We start from the raw sequence: 18943 nt of genomic DNA, 5'->3' as shown, positions 1-18943 counted from the left end.
CTTGTAATTAGTAACAATGAAAAAGCTAAAATTCCTTGAAATTTAAATTTAACATAATTTAAATTTATGACAGCAATACGACAGTTGTAATTCTTCCTCTCCAGTGTTATAAATACCACTTCATAATTGATAACGTCTTTCCTACAACAGGATGCGTTTAATTATTAAACATCTCATTTCAGGTTTTATGCGATTTAAGACACGGCTCTTTCTTGGAACCGTTATGATTTATGTAGCCTGATGGATACAATCTCAGCAAAATAAAGCTATGAATCAAAACCATATGTAGCAAACCTCTGAATAGGGTCAAGGGTCAAGGGTCAAGGGTCTCTGTGACGTCACCAAAACTTGTGGGAGAATGCTTCCTCATGTTTCTCCAAGCCGAGTTGATTTTTGATTTATTCAGTTTTATGATCGACTTTTGTCAAAAGTTCAAAACAACCCCTTCCATCAATTCTAAAATTACATAAATCATTCCCTTGGAAATAACTGACAATGCAAACATGGCATATTCCTATTTTACCACGTCTGGATGTTGTGCAGTGAAGGTCTACCAAAACATACAATGTAGTTGATCTTAATCTTGCCTGTAAAAAGAAAAGAAACAAGGCTTCTACATTCAAAGACACAGCCCCCCACCCCCACAACATATATTGTGCTGTCAATTGATGTCTAACATATGGTCCTGCAAATCTTATCAAAAAGGTTACCTTAGATAATATTAGTGTAGACAATTTGAATTTTTACCCTCAGAACAAAATTTCAAGTTTGAACAAATATAAATTTGACCATGAAGATGAAGTGCAAGGTCAGAAGTGTGTCAAAATACTAAGCTTACATTTCTACCTCTAAATATCTGAATGATGTAGGTAAAATAAACCCCAAGTTATTGAAGAATTTGCTACTTGACCTTGAACATGAGTTCTGCCAATAGCAGATGGTATGTGAATGGTAAAATTAAAATATGCTATAGTAAACATAACAGGCATGTTTATCGGGCAATGCCACTCCAGGAAATAGAGACATTTTCATGAACTATGGGTTTGGGAGTCATTTCATGATTTTACATCACTTACAATTACTTGCGATTTCATAGATATGTTTTACACTGAAGGGAATAAACACTCAAGAATCATATATATTCACTGTGCAACTATAACTATATATCATTTGTACTGACTCCAAATCATGCAATGACTGACAGCAAAGATACCCTATAAAGAATGCTAAATTATTCCCTTCAGTTTTAAAATATCTCTCTGAAATTGCCAGTAATTGTAGGTGAAATAGAATCATGAAACGACTCTCCAGAATAGTTTATGAAAATGTTTCTCTTTCCTGGAATGGTATTCTCCTTTCACCTATAACAAAGATAATACCTCCAAAACATAAAAACTCAGCTTGAGTGTCTTTAATAAAACTGACTATGAAATCCTATACAACTCAATTACTATTTCCAGTTGCTACTAGCATTACGAACTGAAAATCAAGAACATTTGCCACAAATGGCCCTAATGTATACTAAAAATAAACATTGATTTGTGAACAAAATCAATGAATACCCTTTATGTATCTGCTGAAATCTGAGAGAGTGCACACTAACAGATTTTCTCTATAAATACATTGTGACTGTTTTTATCCTAATCAAAGGGGTTTCATCAATATTATCCTATTGAATGGTAAGCTTGATATTGACCTGTATTTTTTACCTAGTTTTCCCCTAAATTATGGATACACTATAACACAAAAAGTGGCTCTGAGAGAAGAGTGATTCTCAAAACATCGGCTATCATATTGTACTTAGGAATGTGGGCATATTGTTGTACATTTTACAGGAAACTTAGCAAGTTTTATGTTCATTCCCTTTTTCTATGTAACGTTTTTTCGAAAACTTTGACACAAAAGGTGTTCATGTTATTCTTTGGTGCCAAATACATGTCAGTTGTATATTTTATCATTTACAGATGTTAGTATTTCTATATTTTTAATTTGGTTTGGTTAACATCCAACATGTACAGAGATTTTATAAGTTGTTAAGGTCCTTCTTTGTTTAAATTTCATCTTGGATATTTGGTTTTAACAGTTTTTAAGGTCTCTCTGTTTTATGTCGGACATTTTTACAGTTTAACCCTTCGTGATGCTTTTTCTTTTTTTAGTGCTGTATAGCGCATTGAGGTTGTTGCGTAATGTGCTGATAAGAATGTAATTATTATTATTATTATTATGTATATGTAAATGCAGGTGGCAAGCAATTTCTATAATTCCATAAAAATAACACTGTACATTCAATTTACAATTCACTGTATTTGGAGTGTCTTTCATAATAAAAAATACAGCAGAAAAAGAAAATGGCTGAGGTCTTTGAACATAAGGATGTGATGATAAATAGACTTAATGATGTAAGTGGGCACACAAAGCCTTCACGTGTGACTGTTATCCTCAATGTACACTGATACCACCGGATCAATTTCCTGGAAGATTTCCTGGTTTTTGACAAAATCCACTTTGAATCCATCACTTTTTAAATGGGTGAAAAGACAATCACAATGGTGCCAGGGTATTTACAGGATCAGATAAATTACGAGCATTCCAACACAGAAGAGAAGATTTTTAATAGTGTTCAAAAATCTCATTCAGTCTAACCCATTACACAGTGTGGACAGAAGCACAGCTAATGACCTCACATACATGTACGTACACATCTGTAGTTCTGGTGATAAGGTAGTTGGAGTTGTAACTAACAAATGGTAATACCACGATTAGAAATTACTTGAGACCTATTACAGTTTCTTTAAACCTAATAATTTTATAAAGCTAAACACAAATTTATACTCTGAATATAATTCATGTTATAATACTGCAGTATTTGATTTTCATGGAAGACAGAAGTTATTACTTTTGGTTAGTGTTCCTTTTTTAAATTTCAAAAAAGTATCAAGCATCTGCAGTGAAAGTTTAATATAACTTATAAAGTACACAAAGAAAAAATGTGCACAAACTTGAATATAAAGGCATGATATTGCTATCCTCTGAAATTAATATCCATAGCGATTTTTATAACCTGCAGTAAAGTGACAGACAGACGTGGCACTACATTTACAAGAACCAACCAGAGAAGGAATACATCCTGCTTGTATCATGAAAACACAACTTTTATTTTTAAGCCATCTTCATTTCTAAAATTTGAAAGTCTTATCAAGCAATCCTAACCACACCGTTTTTTATTTCTCAGTGACGTTCCAAAATATTATACAGGGGAAGAGAAGTGTATGAGCAGCATGTGAATTTTAGTCATGTTGAATATAAATATCTTGTAATTTAGTTGTCATTTCATACAAGCAGCTGAGTGGACCGCCAAGGGCAATAACTTGTCATCCTGCCCATCAGGTTAATGTATGTGTTAACAGATTCTAACAGTTCTCAGCCATCTTGTTTTTAATCACATTATGGAAAATTCCCATATTACAGAAATTTTCACTTCTAATAAAGAGCCATTCCACTATACTTGCATTCCTCTTTTTGTTTGGATAAGTGAAAATTTCTGCATTTCGATGACATAAAAGTAATCATTACGAGAAGATTTCCAATTTTAGAACACCAATCCATCATCACATTTTTTATCTGGACTACAAATTAAGTTAAAACTGTTTGGTCATTCCATGTTGACATAAATCGAATGCGTAATTTATTATTCCCTGAGATTCCCCAATTTCCTTTAATACTTACTTTAAAAGGAAGCAGTTAAGGAAATTTGTCTCGGGAGAGTTTTTACAGCCAACCTTACAAACTGGCTAGGGCAGAACTTGATCATCGTTTCATTAACTGCCCAACAAAATTAACCTGCTGTTTCTAGGGCAACAGGGCTACATTCAATCTAATGACACCTCTGTAGACATTTGAAATTATAGCCAACAATGTGGTTGCCATGGTAACCAATGCAATTCTGCTGAATACTTAACCCAGTGACTCCTGAATTCAATTAGGGGGGAATATCAATATTTCTCTAACAAACAAAACTATTCCATTGAACAAAGTAATGTCGGAATTGAAACATGCGATACTATAATACGGCTAATGTTTACATTATTGCGTGCGAAAAGGTGGGCAAGTCCCACGCTAGAATTGAGCAATAGGACAGCATCCCATAATAGTCCATAGTCTTTGATATCTACATGTATACATGTATTCAAAGATTTGGGGGAGGGGGGAGGGGAGGGGGGCTATGTAGGTCAATTGTTTCACCCTATGTACACTTGTTTTTACCTCATATTGTAACTAAGTTTTGGAAAGAACCTAATTCCGTAATTCCTTTGGTTCTGAGATAGATTTTACTCTAAACTTCATGTCCCTACATCAAAATAACATTACCCTTTAGTAGTTTGACGATAAATATATATAACAGCTTCCGGGAAACTTTCGGAAATTCTATTCCACTTTGGAAAGGTCTCTTTTTTTGATTGATAAAGGGTTAATAGATATGCTGCTCACTGTAGACATATCAAATCATGACATAAACTTGCATTTGACACTTTCATTTTCAAAATTAACCCATGTAAAAAGTTGCCATTTGGCCAAAAAATTGCCCAATTTTTTGGTATTTGCCAAAATATTGGCCAATATTTTGAGACTTCCCAAAATATTGGCCAATATTTTGAGACTTCCAAAAATATTGGCCAATATTTTGTGAGTTTGCCAATATATTGGCCAATATATTTTCAGCTCTCAAATAAACTGCCCAATATATTTTTCCTAAATGAATGTATTTGGTCGATATATTGGTTTCCTTTAAACAATTTACCATTTTGTCCCCACAGTTACAAAATTTACTACTTGTAACATGTTTTAGTCGAGGTATGTAAAGGTACTTAAAATGTTAAACTGAGACCATGAACTGAGAGTCTCAGTTGCAAAAAAATAACCATCTGAGACTAGTCTCAGTTTGCCAGTCTCAAATGGCAAAAAAAAACTTCCATGGTTAGAGTGTTTAATATGTTCTTAGGATTTCGATACTTGTTTGTGTTTGTATTGTAATCAATGTTGCCTTCCATACATACCTTTTGTTATTCTGTGTATATGGTGTCAACTCTTTCTTTTGTGTAGTTATCATGTGATCTGTATGTGTAGTTTACTAAGCCTTTGTTTTGTTTCTAGCATGGATGTATTCATAGACCCTTATGATGTACTAGTATTAAGGATGCATCTATGTTACTTGTAATGTTTGTTGTCATTACAATCTTTGGTAAATTTTCAGTCTCAATAGTATACATGTAGTGTGACATCATGAATTTTTGTGAACTGAAACTATTCTCAGATAGACTTTTTTTAATCTGGGACTGAAGTTCATGGAAAACCGAGACTGGTCTCGGATATGGATGGCTATTTTTGGCAAACTGAGACTCAGTTCATGGTCTCAGCATGTCACACCCAGTCCCTCCAGGTGGGTGGAGGGACTGTGTCTCAGTTTAATGTTTTACATGTAGGTACTTTGTGTACCATTACATACCTCTTTATTCATTATATTTTAAACTCATTACTTAATTGCAGTTTTACTTTTCAAACACAACTAATAGCTCCCTTTCAAAGCCAGGCACTGCACTGTTGTGTGTTTTTAATCCATATCCCAGTAAAGCTCGAGACTTGACATTTTTTACAGCTCATTTTAAAAGATAGCCACTAGGCCAATGGGTCCATGTTCAAGATGGCCACAAGCTTATGCTCCATGTTCAACTACAACGGCTTGCCGTATGTGGACCATCTTGTGTGAATAGTTTAAATCTTAAAGGTATCTCAGACATGCAGACATGTTTACAAAACTAATTTATTTGAATGTTGACAGTTTCTTCTAATAATGTACAGAGTTTATACACATTGTGATTGTGACGTCCTATATGTAATATCTCTGGATAAATTCTCAGGATTGGGGTTGGAGAACTACTAAACATTTTGCATCGGAACTTAGGGAAGGGTTTGCCTGTGATCAGTGATAGTGGTAACATTTACCTGTTACCAGTGAATATCACTTTGATGACAAAAAATTTTCATTTGTCCTTAAAACAGAGAGGACTTATTTTGATTCTGATGGCTAATTGAAAGATGAATATTTTGACCATGTATCTGGTACTATGAGGAAACATTTAGTCAACATCACAAAAATATTGGCAATTTGCTGAAATCTACTGACAATCTGAATAGCTGTTGGTGAATGGTAAACTAAATAACTATCGATTTGCTTGGAAAAATCATGGAAGTATAACCCACTACCTGGGATATCCCTAAACTTTTGTTCTTTGTTGAAATTTATCAACATGACAAAAGAGTGACAGTCACCCTTGTATTCAGATTGTAGCAATGTTTGTATGTACTTTACTTTTGCACTCACAATGATAATACAACATTGTAACGGTCACCTTGCAGCTTGGCTTCAATACAAGTATGTTCTGTCACAGACAAGGAACACATGTGCTGCATGTCTGTGGTTCGATCTGTGTGTCACAAACCATACCCCTTTCTACCTCAAGTTGTCTTGGCCAGTAGATGTTGTCTCTCTTGCATGATCATATAAATGTATCTGTAAGTGAAGCAAGTCACGTCATTTCTGACATATTTAATATTTCATGGGTGCACCATTGAAATTTTTTCTTACTCAGATATGTGTATAGGGCTGAAAAGTATATTTTATGGCTATAGTTACCAGAATTCCCTAAATGTTGTTTTCAAATCAATTAAAAAAAAATTTGCATTTTGTCACAAGAAACACTCTGTGCTGAATGCTTTGTTAACAAATGGCATGAATGCTACATTTGGAAATAATTAGCACACTGTCATTGGGTATAAAACATGGCCAACTTAATACAAAATATGTAAATAGTATGCAATTGAGCATTTTCCAAATATGATTTAACGACCTGACAGTGTTACGCAATCATGATAAAATATCCTGAGATTATCACAGTCTACATGTCATAATCTGCAAAAGCAGCATACTAGTGCTTGATCGAAAACCATCGCGTCATGTTCTAGTCTTCAAATGCTTAGATGGCAATGTTACCATCGTATGGCACGTCAATGGAAAGAAGGAAAACTTGCCCTAGTGGAAATGTCACTTTGATACAGAGTGGAAGTGAAAGTTCCGAGATTGTGGTAAGTGTAGCTCTATCATTTTGGAAAGTTGATTTCTGTTGTTGTGAATGTTATTGTCAATAAAAATTTTACATCCATCCTTGGAGTAATTAATTACTCAAAGATACATCTATGCTGACCAAAGATAATTTGCTACTCAATTTCCAGACTCCACATATAATGGTTGATTTTCAAGTGAAGATGGTAATTTTATGGTAACATGTCATTGTCCAAAACGTGTGAACAGTAAGCATTCTACTGTGGAGTGGCCTTGCATTTCATTTGTTTTCTCAAAATGTTGAACTAATCACAGACAACTAAGAAGTTAGTTGTGTAGCAGTCTTTGTTGTTTGCTTTAGAGGTGCTTCCTTATCTAACCTTCAATTACTCTTGGAAGGATGTGACCCCAACCCATTTTTACCGGTAAAAACTGAAACTTCTAGCATAGACAGTGGATCACCTTTGTCCATAAAATATATGCTAGACCCCTCAGGCTATTTTTCTCACTATGATGGCTACCAAAGGTTGCCAGTAAGGGCTAGCCCAAAGTGTCTTGGAAAAGTTGAAATTTTCCTTAGAGCTTGTGGGTTGAGTAATGTATGGTAATCTATTCAATAACCCATGACCTCTAGGATACTAGTATGTACATTAACATACATGATTATAATGTTTGTGTTCTTACTGAGGATTACATCTTAGTGTTTGTGTAGCAACCAGTTTTGCAATTCTATGCATATCTTTTCTTATTCTGTGTATATGGTGTGAACTGTTTCTTTTGTCTGTGCTTTGTGAAGTATGATTCATATCACTACTAGTGATGTGATGTGACCCCTAGCTGTACCGTCTGTGGTTGCATTTTAGCCCACATAGTGTATTCCAAGTTCAAACTGGTGATACCTCTTATACTTAGTTTCAAATTGATTTCTCACAAAAAGGCAACTAAAGCTTGGAACATTTCCCTTGAAGCATGTCAAGAGAAAGGTTCTTGTATCTGAATGCCTTTTTCAGTTATTCAGTCTCTACGATGGGATGTCTATCTAGGTTCTATGCTCAGTCATGATGGTATATAATCTCACTACTGTATATACATGTATGGTAATTGTGAGTTTGATGAGTGTGTAGACATTGTCATTCACACATTTTGGTTGATCCATTGTGGTTATTTTTACCTCAGACCACTAAAGCCACTGACATGTTCTCTGTATTACTAGCTGTCAACTACCTTCTCTGATCAGCTGTTATTTATATCATCAAAGTGTGGAGATGACTTTAGCTAGACCTCAGACTTTCGCCCTTGATTGTGTCCCACCTATCAGAAACACAGTGTTGAGAAGAAAACCTTACTGCAAAAAATTTTCAATTAACATAATGAGAATGAAGATTTTTTTCCAAAAAGCCTTCAATCATCATATGGAGCCATTTATAAATTGTATGTTTGTACCAATCCAAAGCATCTCACAGGGTTGAATGAAAATGTATTCTTTGCCCATGATCAGTAATAACATCTGTGTTATTTTGTGATGAAATCTATAAACTTTTCATTGACATGCACAAACAATTTGTACATGATACATGACCTGTGTGTTTCTCGAAGCACAGAAAAAAATGCTGAAAACAAGACCCAGAAGCTAGTGCTCTGTACAGCAGTTTGAATTTCCTGCATTTGCATAGATTAGCCATAATCCTCTTTATATAGGGCAGTTGTGTCTATATTCAGTTACATAATGCAAGTTTTAATGCAAGCTCTTTTCTTTGTTTTTCAGGTTAAAGCTGTAATGACTGCCTTATGGAGGGTGAATGGATTGTGACAGTATATGATGAACTATGTGTGGGAAAGATCATAAAAACTAACTGGAAAAATGCTTTAGTACATTTTTTGGAAAAAACTGGTGTTTATGAATTGTGGGGTGAAAGGTAATTCTGTTTGGGAGGGAAATTTCAAAATAGAAAGTTTGTCTTGGGAAGGGGCTGAGATAAAGATAAATTTATGAAGTGAAAGTTAGATGTTTCAATATTACATTTATGCATCATGGTCTTTTTTCAACAGGTGTATGTGTGTGCCATTTCTCATTGTTAACTCTTCACCATGGTTACAAAAAGAACTGTAGTTCTTGAGAATGTTTTAAGAATTTTTGTGCTTTGTATCAAACACTTTTTCTTTTTATATTCCATATGGTATGTAAAATTGCTGAGTATTCGGCTTGTCAGTATACCTTGTTTATGTGTAATGGTCATTGTTATTGTTACAAGAAAGTTCAATAGGTCAGTCACAAACACTCATTCGATTGATCTGCTCAGAGCAATGAAGTTTTGCAACCCCCCCCCCCCCCCCACCAAAAAAATAAATAAATAAAAATAAATAAATAAATATTAATGTCAAAGCAAGAGTTCATGATGGAAATTTTGTTGAGGAAGCTTCCAACACTGCAGCAACTAGGAAGTGGGGAACATAGAATTTTGGATAGTAAATAAACAAGAAAGGATTACTTTCACCTGTATTTCCCATCTACGATAGCTCGCCCAATATTGTCACTGTTCTTATACTAGTTTGAAAGTGGTCATTTCTTTTGTCCTGGTCCATAATGTGTAAACTACCACAGCAACTAGGCTCATTTAAAATTAATGTTCAAATATTTTAAAGTAAATTGGCAATAACAAGGTGTAGATAGGGGAAATGATGGATAGTGTATAAAAGTAAAATATTTCACAATGTTTACATTTGATGCAACATTTGGTATTAAACATTATGGGATGGAAAATTTGATTTAAAAAAATAAGGGAATAATTCCTAAAAATACTGCAAATGGCACTGTAGCACAACTGTACAGTTTTTATAAATGTTTATCCACATGCCCAGGTCCATGTTAACAATAGGTGTTCATTTGCTGGATGACTATCCAGTTGCCTATCCAACCATATTACTATCTTTGCAATGTACGCAATCATTTGGCTGTTACTATGGGCATGGTCTTGTTGCTGAATGTTTACTCACTTGCCTACCTGAAGATGTTGTTATTTGACCAAAATATACTGCCATCTGGTTGTTGTTAAGGGCGTGGTAATGGTTGCTAGGGCCAATTGTGTCAAAATATTTTAAGAAAATCTGCAGAATAACACTTTTAGAAACATCTCACCAAGTTTCAGTCTCACTGACCATGTACTTTTTGAGATATAAATTTTTGACCAAAATTCACATTTACAACTACTTTGCATATAACTGACAATATAATTTGCATCATGTCTTTTGAATCATCATGTCATGAACAAATATGAATTTACTAGCCTTCAAAACTGTTCCCACCAAATTTCAGGCCATCTTTTTTGGAGTTTAAATATTTTTACCAAAAATCCCATTTTTGTGACCCAAAATCACATTTCTGATGCAATCATTTTCATTTGAACAGTTTCCCAACTAGACACCAGAAGTAACATGACCACCAAATATCAAAGCAATCGGTCGCAGCGGTTTTTGACTTTAAGTTGTTTACACACACACACACACACACACACACACACACACAGACTGACAGACAGTTTGCCATGCTTATAGCACTATTGAACCTTATCAGTTCAGTTGTGCTAAAAAGGAACCAATATATTGGCCAATGATACATTTATAGGGGAAAAATATATTGAGAGCTGAAAATATATTGGACAATATATTGGCAGACTCCAAAAATATTGGCCAATATATTGGTAAACACACAAAATATTGGCCAATATTTTGGGAAGTCTCAAAATATTGGCCAATATTTTGGGAAGTCTCAAAATATTGGCCAATATTTTGGCAAATACCAAGAAATTGGGCAATTTTTTGGCCAAATGGCAACTTTTTACATGGGTTAATTTTGAAAATGAAAGTGTCAAATGCAAGTTTATGTCATGATTTGATATGTCTACAGTGAGCAGCATATCTATTAACCCTTTATCAATCAAAAAAAGAGACCTTTCCAAAGTGGAATAGAATTTCCGAAAGTTTTCCGGAAGCTGTTATATGTACTTCAAATTCATCATTATAATACTCATCACATATCATTATTTCTTCCTTTCTTTCTGCCTCTTTCATAAAACAAGATATTGCTTTGCTCTAATGTTTAATTTTTTTTAATGATGACATTTTTTTCTTTGAAATATGGTTTATTCTACACATTCAGAAGTTTCTATACCAAATATGGTCTTCAAGCAAACACAATCCATTAAGAAAATTTATTGTTATCATGTTAGATTACAACTGTTTCTATTTGAATAGCTTAGAGTCAAGACTGCAATAGATTACTCATGCCTGTAAGTGTAACAGGCACATAGCCAAAAGTGCATTATCATATCACACTTGCACCAAGAATTACTTTATACTGAATATACACTTGGGTACTTAGGGGGTACAAATATCCACAAGCTAAAGCACAATTTTGCCACCTAGGTTTGTCATACAAGTAAGCATACGCTTTTTTGGTTGACAATATCATAGCAAGCAGTATGTAAAACAGAAGTTCAGTAGTCCTGCTTGCAGATGGAGTAAGTCAGGACTCGATTCTGCAATATGTTTAGAGACATTGTCAGATTTGAGTCCTTTTTATTTGCAAGCAGGAATAGAAGTTTGGCAGATTGATGGTATTTCTGGTGTACATGCATGTGGAATTTTATGAACTGTTGAGAAAATGAAATGAACAGTTTGTAGATATGTAGTAGTATACATGTTATAAAGATACAAATTGTAACCTGAGCTTAACACTGCAACCAGATCATCACATCAACTCCATCAAAATCTCATCCCTATGTAATGTTATTATAATGGATGCAAGATGGGAACATCTGAAATGTTTGCCAGGCAGGTGATGCTTATATCGCCCATGGGCAGTATACATGAACAAGTATCCAGCAGTTAAAGTATGTCCTCTAAATCATGATTTTTATCAGATATTCTCCAATTTTGGCAATCTACTTGAATGGTTAACACAAATATCAATATACATTTCCCATAATTGTTCACTTGGCATGTAATAGAACTGTTATGCTCCAATTTGGATATTGATCAAATCAGGACGTTATCTGCCCTCCTCATGTCAAACAGATTGTCATCCGATCCTCATGTACATGTACAATTGTTCATGGTGGATGGGGGGAAGGGGGGAAGCAATACATAACATTTTAACCTTATACAATAATGTAACGCAACATTTAACTTAGGTAACAATAATTCAATAACACAACTTAACTTCCCGGGCCTTTCATGATACTATCATTCCTACTCAGGATTTTTTCGTCAACAATAGAGACACCTACAATTTGTATATCAGTATAATTGCTATTAATTGCAAACTTTTAGAAGTACAACATACAAATGCCTCAAAAGTTCTTTCAGTATTTTCGACCTGTACAAAATGGCAAGGAAACCTGATATCTACTTAAGTGGGAAGAGCCTCCAGTTGCACACCCACTCATGAATACCTTTAATGTCGATAGCAAGACTGTTGTTTGCCAAAGATTACTTTTTTCATACCAAGCAGGTGTTTTCTATCTAAAGAAATTTATGAATACACAATTGTGTCAATAATGTGCATTGTTATCACACTCAAAACATTGGGGCACTTCTTTATGTACAGTTTAATATCAAAATGTAGGTAGTCTTCTAATAGACAGAGGAAGGAAAATGATACAGCTCCAAGTCCAACCATGTGTAGTGTGGATACATTGTGAAATTTTACAAGAAATGAACATCAAATTTGATAATATCACAACAAATAGGTGATGTGCATACAGCATACATAGTATTGCAACTTTCTGTTAAGTTCTTGTAGGGGGAAAAGTGTACGTTTGACAGACAAATAACTACAGACAAATAACCACATATACGTAGAATCCATTCTAATTGACAATCATGGCTTGCTGACAACCAAGACAGACACACAGACACACAGAACAAATAGCTTCCTCCCCCTTACTGCCCAGAGGGGTTAACATTTTATATTGGTTCGAAATCTCATGCTATTTTCATTGGCTTAATTTCTTTTCATTTGCTCATGTACTGGGGGGGGGGGGGGGGGGGGGGGGGGAAGGGGGGGTTATTCCCACCTATTGGGTATACGTATATGTGCCTGCCTTTGGGGTAGGGTTTTTCGCCCTTTGGTCTAAAATGAGTACTGTCTTTTGAGAACTAATGAGTCTAAAATGAGGTCCACATTTCACAATTTTTTATTTTGTTTGGTCTAAAATGGGGTCCCGGAAAAAGCTCCTTAATAAATTCTCGTCGAGTTCAGGATTTCCCCCTGCTAATTCACTGGTTGAGATAGCATGCACACCCCCTGAAATGCTTGGTTTTAGATATCGTCCCATAATGCATTGTTACATTAACTGCACATGCGCAACATAGTATCCATCGTTCAACCATGAGTTCATCGTTGGTCTAAAATGGGGTCTGGGGTTGACAGCATTGGCCACACACCCCTACTAGAACTGGCCAGTGGTACCCCCCCCCCCCCCCCGGCTCAAATAACACCTTATAAAACACCACAAAATATAAATACATGTAGAAGAAAGATACAGACAGAGCATGTGACTTCTTTTTCAATCAAACAGCAATTTAAATAATCCATGGTACTTAGTACAACTACTTTGAAGAGACTTAGAATGGACATGGACACCTTCTAATGTTGAGTACTTATATTGGTTTCATATAAGCATTCCGTATAATACCAAAGGTCTTTTCTCTTTCCCATTACACAACTTTCCACTTTTACTTTCATGTAGGAGTGCTTTAAGGATGGAGTTTACAGATAGCATAACATTCAGTAGAATGCAGTGATAAAAAGGAAGATTAGAATGCCATTTAATGCAACTCACAATGGCAATGCAGTGATCCTGTCCGATAAAAAAAAAAGAAGAAAAAATGTCTACTTCTGGGATTTAGGGAGTCCAAACTTCAAACAGTCTTTAGATCAAGGTGATGAGTTTCATACAAGTGGGCCTTCTATAAAATTCAATAGCTTTAAAATCCAATGCATATCTAAGACTCTGTGTAGGTTTTTGGATAGAAATATGTGACGTCATAATTTGTATGTAATTGATTTCTGGAAACTTGATTTTACAAGAATTAACGTAGAAATTTTATTTTTAATAACTATTATGTTAATATAACTTACAACAAAACATATCATTCAGATTATTATGTCACAAGTTTGTTAAGAACGATTACGAAGTACAATGACTTCAAAGAAATAACGGAATTCTCATGTTCAGGTGCGAGGACACTTAAGATATTTTTTTACCCACATAAAGACTAACATGTCTAATGCATACATCTACCCACGCATGGAAATGATTAAACCTACTATTACTTCAGAAAACACCACTTGATGAGTATACTAATGTAATGAAATAGTAAAGTAAAAAATGTTTCCACATACAGCTAAAAATATGAAACTGAGTAGCAACCTTCTATGAACATCACAATAAACATATTCATTTTTTCAATCTACAAACTCTCGTAATCTGTCTATAAACGTTTTCCCAAAGCCAATGTAAGACATCAAAATATGATATATGCAGTGCAAAATATAAAATATCACTACAAAATTATTGTCAATGAGAATAATCGCAAAGTTTCACTGACATGTTGGTTTTGTCAGGGTATACTACAACGGCTGATGTAATGTAGTGTAACATAGAGCTGTAACATACACATACATTGTTATATCTGTAAGTTTTATCTTTTTTTTGTATATTTCTAGTTTTGTGACACCCTTCATTACCATATGCAAACTATATAATCTCACCTTTGTGCCAGGTTTACCATATATTTTATACTTTACTTAAGTTACCAACACCATTAAATAGTCTGTATCAATGCAGATAATTGTTCTTTTTTACTTTCTGTCTTCATAATGAAAATATCTGATGTTATCATGAAAATATGGATGGATAAAAACGATTCTGTATCATTTCCTCTTAAGGGAAAGAAGATATGTTTATATGACTGTTGTAACAATGAACAAAGTATAAAGCATGATCAACTATCCATGACTACTTGTAGCGTGATGGGATTGCTGTTAAAGCTCCCTATAATTGATAGGCACATTTGCAGAATGCAATTTCATTGATGAAATGGCCTTTGTTGACTTTCAATCACTCTGAAAGGAAATGTTGAATGTTAAAAGTCAAATTGTCCATTTTTTAATCAGGGTTGTCTGAACAAGGAAATCTTGAGAATGACTATAGTGGGTAAGTAAATGAGCAATCACAGATGACAGTAGCCGCAATGAAACTATCAGGATCAGTTTTTCCCTGTTTTTTTTCTTTGTTTCTTTTATATTCATAGGTTGCTCTCTGGATGTCATGGTCTTAACATGTCAAGATATCCAAACTGATGATCCCTATAGCTTGTGAAAATAATACGACCACGACAAGTTACAGTCCGGGCTATTTTAAGGAGAGACAGAACTCTCACTGTCAATGGATGATGGATTATTAAAATGAATCAGATGTAATTTATTAGACCAATCAAATTATGTTGTTGAATTAATCAAACACTACACAAAAGATGAGAAGTGTCACTGTGCCAGGAGCTCATATAATGTATGTGGATATATAGAAAGCTTGTTGTATATGAAATGCTATGTTCAAAATAGTTGTCGATGAATTCTGCTTGGTGTGGCATATTCTGTAAGGTTCCTTCCACCCCTGGCTAACAAATTAAAGGTGAAGCCTTGTAACAATTTCTTGAGGAAATTAAACTGATGTGGTCATTTGATATGTGTGTATCAAGTGATAGTGCTTTTTGTTTGTCACAAAACACAATTTGTTGCATTGCCCACAGTCACTCTATAAGCTCTTAACCATCCCAGTCAGAGGCAAAGTGTAGAATTTGGTTTACTTCCATGACATCACAGTTCACTTGGATAAAAATTCTTATGTAACTCTTGTAAACTTAACTGCTCAATGACAAAGTTTTTCCCCCAAGTTGACTCTGACCTCATGCAAATATGCTAAATTCAACTTGGCGGTTAGAACTTAGGAAGGGTATATCCATGCAGTGTTCTCATGTAAAATGGCCAAACAGGTGTTATCTTTAGACCATATGAGTTTGAAGACTAGGTTGAATTCCTGTATCTGTAAAGGAATGTGTACTAGCAAACAAGGGGCAAAGCCTCAGTAGAGCCAGCTACTGACATGCACTGCAATTATGGGACCATCCCTAGTTACTGGCTATGCTTTGTGAGTGTTGAACCGAGGGTAGGTGGGTATGTGAAGCAGATGGCGGCCATGCTTAAAATGAACTGACTAAGAGACTCTGATGGAACTTTAAAGGGGACTGCCACTCCAGGAAATAAACATTTTCATAAACTATGGGTTCTGTAGAGTCATTTCATGATTTTATATCACCTACAAATTTACTTGCGATTTCAGAGAAGCATCAGGCTGTTACAGGGTAGCCTTGCTATGCACTATTGCATCATGGGAATCAGCAGAAATAATATATTCATAGTTGAACAATGAATATTCATGTTCCATGAATGTATATTCTCTTCAGTTTAAAACATCTCTCATGAAACAAAATCAACTTGACATTTCTCTGAAATCGCAAGAAATTGTGACAGTACACAATGTCTTTCCAGAACCCACTGTTTATGAAAATGTCTTCATTTCCTGAAGTGGCGTCCCCATTTAACTAATTTACCCTTCAGTCAAGAATACTTGTACACCATATGTTTTTTTACAAGTATTCGATTTTTCTTTACCGAGAAAATTCACTATTAAACCTAAAACTCTGTGAATTTTTCAAGTTTTATAGAGACTATATTACTAACAACTCTAAATAGTGAAATACTGAACCTTTTACAATATTTCCACTGCATATAGTAATAGCAAACTAATTTCAAAATCATAAACTGTAAACCTGGAAATGTTTGCATAAGACTTATTTTCACTTATTTCACTTGATACAAAATTGCAAAAATAAAGAGTGACTAAAATGCCTTTTTATACATGAACACAATGTACCAGTCTGGTAATTACTCAAATTAGTCTGAGAACTAGCTGAAGGCTAAAAATCACAAAATTTTCCAGTGGTAAAAATATCCAGGTTTACAGTATTATGGGTTCAAAGTTTCAACAGACAATGGTGGTAAAAAAAGGAAAACACACAAAGATCAAAGTTTACCACATGTAGCTGAAATATACAGTAATTATAAAACATAAATAAAATTCAATCTCAGAACAGATGAAATGAAGGGGTGACATTTAAAATTTCTGATAGTGGTTACGATCAGTTTCTGTTAATATTTATTATTTTGACATTTTCAATATTTTTGCTTCATGTTTATGATTTGTCCACATGATAATGAAGGTTATTTGACTCTGAGTACACAGTTAAAAAAAGTCAAAAAAAGGTCAAGATTATGACAATTACATGTAATTTCTAGAATTTTAGAAATGTATGCACTGAGTTGGAACTATATTGCATCTACATGTAAGGAAACTGTATTTTTGGCTGTTTTCTAGAATTTACATAATCATAAATAGACATTTTGTACACGATTTGTTTATACATGTATAAATAATTCAAATTTGACGACAGCTCATTTACTTTATGAAATCAACCAGTCTAAATGTCTTTCATCAAAAATCAAAGGTCAACATGTAATCAGTCGGTTACTAACCCATAATTTGCATATAATTACACCAAGTCATATTTACTCAGCTTTTTTTCACCAAACAAGAAACATAATTTTAGCATTCAAGAATACATACATATACGTATACAGTCACGACTGCTTCACTAGCATGAAAAGTTCTACAGACTTAAATGAGGTCATTGAGAACTTTTAAAATCTAAAAGTTCAAAAAAATATACTTTTGCGAGCTCATGAAGAAAATCAACCATTTCTTTCAACTTGAAAATATGAACTCCCTAGGTGTGTTATTAAAGATCATCAAAACCCTAACTCCACATGATACTGACACACTGAGTGTAGTTCGATAATAATTTAGGTCACTTTTTCCCAGGGCACATCACATACAAAAATATTCCTCCTAAAATTTCTTTCTTTTTCCTAGAGCACACATAAAAATTGTAATGGCCAACAATACATACATACATACATACATACATACATACATACATACATACCTAGCCTAGAATCCAGGCGATTGGGGACTTTGAATTTTGTTTCCCCCTCAAAAATCAAAATCCCAAATCACCTGGATTCTAGGCTGCTACCTTCTTTGCTGTCTGATTTCAGTGGCAAAATTGAGGGGGGAGGGGACTTCATAACTCACCAGTCATAGTAAATATTCCTACAGCAAGTCCTATGTTTCGTCCAGCCAGCATAACCTCTTCACTATCGGCTTTACCCTTACTCTTCCTTGATGCCCATAGACCCACACACAGGATGAGTAAATAAAACACAATAATGGCCACCAAACCAACAATGTTGACACCCATCTTGAATGATTAATCAAATTAATCTCTAGAAAATATCTCTTGTGAAAAAATATTTGGAATGTGTTGAAAAGTATAGGTTAAAGGTTTCTCATAGCACTTCAAAAACTATCTGTGGAAATAAAAGAGAAAGAGGAGAATGAGTTTTGTAGAGAATATACCATTATAGCATACTTCTCAAAGCCAGAGTAAAAGGTGTACCAGCTATAACTGGAAGGATTTTTTGAAACTGTTTTCTTAGATATTATTTTTTCAATCAGACAACCAGCAATATATTCACTGAAAATTATAAAATTTCAATAATTAGACATTGTATGTATGAATTCAAGGTCTATTTTATCTACAAGTAGTATAGTAATAAGTTGAAATCATGTTCATTGGGTGACT

The 18943-nt window shown here is 34.3% G+C and overlaps 1 protein-coding gene across 1 annotated transcript in view; it reads right to left on the bottom strand.

Moving 5' to 3' along the window:
* The window catches only part of LOC144446556 (high-affinity choline transporter 1-like), a 32561-nt gene extending 14002 nt beyond the window's left edge, over positions 1-18559 (bottom strand). Inside the window, exon 1 of the mRNA XM_078136348.1 lies at positions 18394-18559. Coding sequence (XP_077992474.1) covers positions 18394-18559 — 166 coding nt within the window. The remainder of the gene's footprint in view (positions 1-18393) is intronic.
* Positions 18560-18943: the final 384 nt, after the last annotated feature.

The sequence above is a fragment of the Glandiceps talaboti genome, chromosome 15, assembly GCF_964340395.1.
Source record: "Glandiceps talaboti chromosome 15, keGlaTala1.1, whole genome shotgun sequence".
NCBI classification, from domain to species: Eukaryota; Metazoa; Hemichordata; class Enteropneusta; family Spengelidae; genus Glandiceps; species Glandiceps talaboti.
The sequence above is the reverse complement of the archived record's forward strand: the minus strand, read 5'-3'. Positions and strand labels throughout refer to the sequence as shown.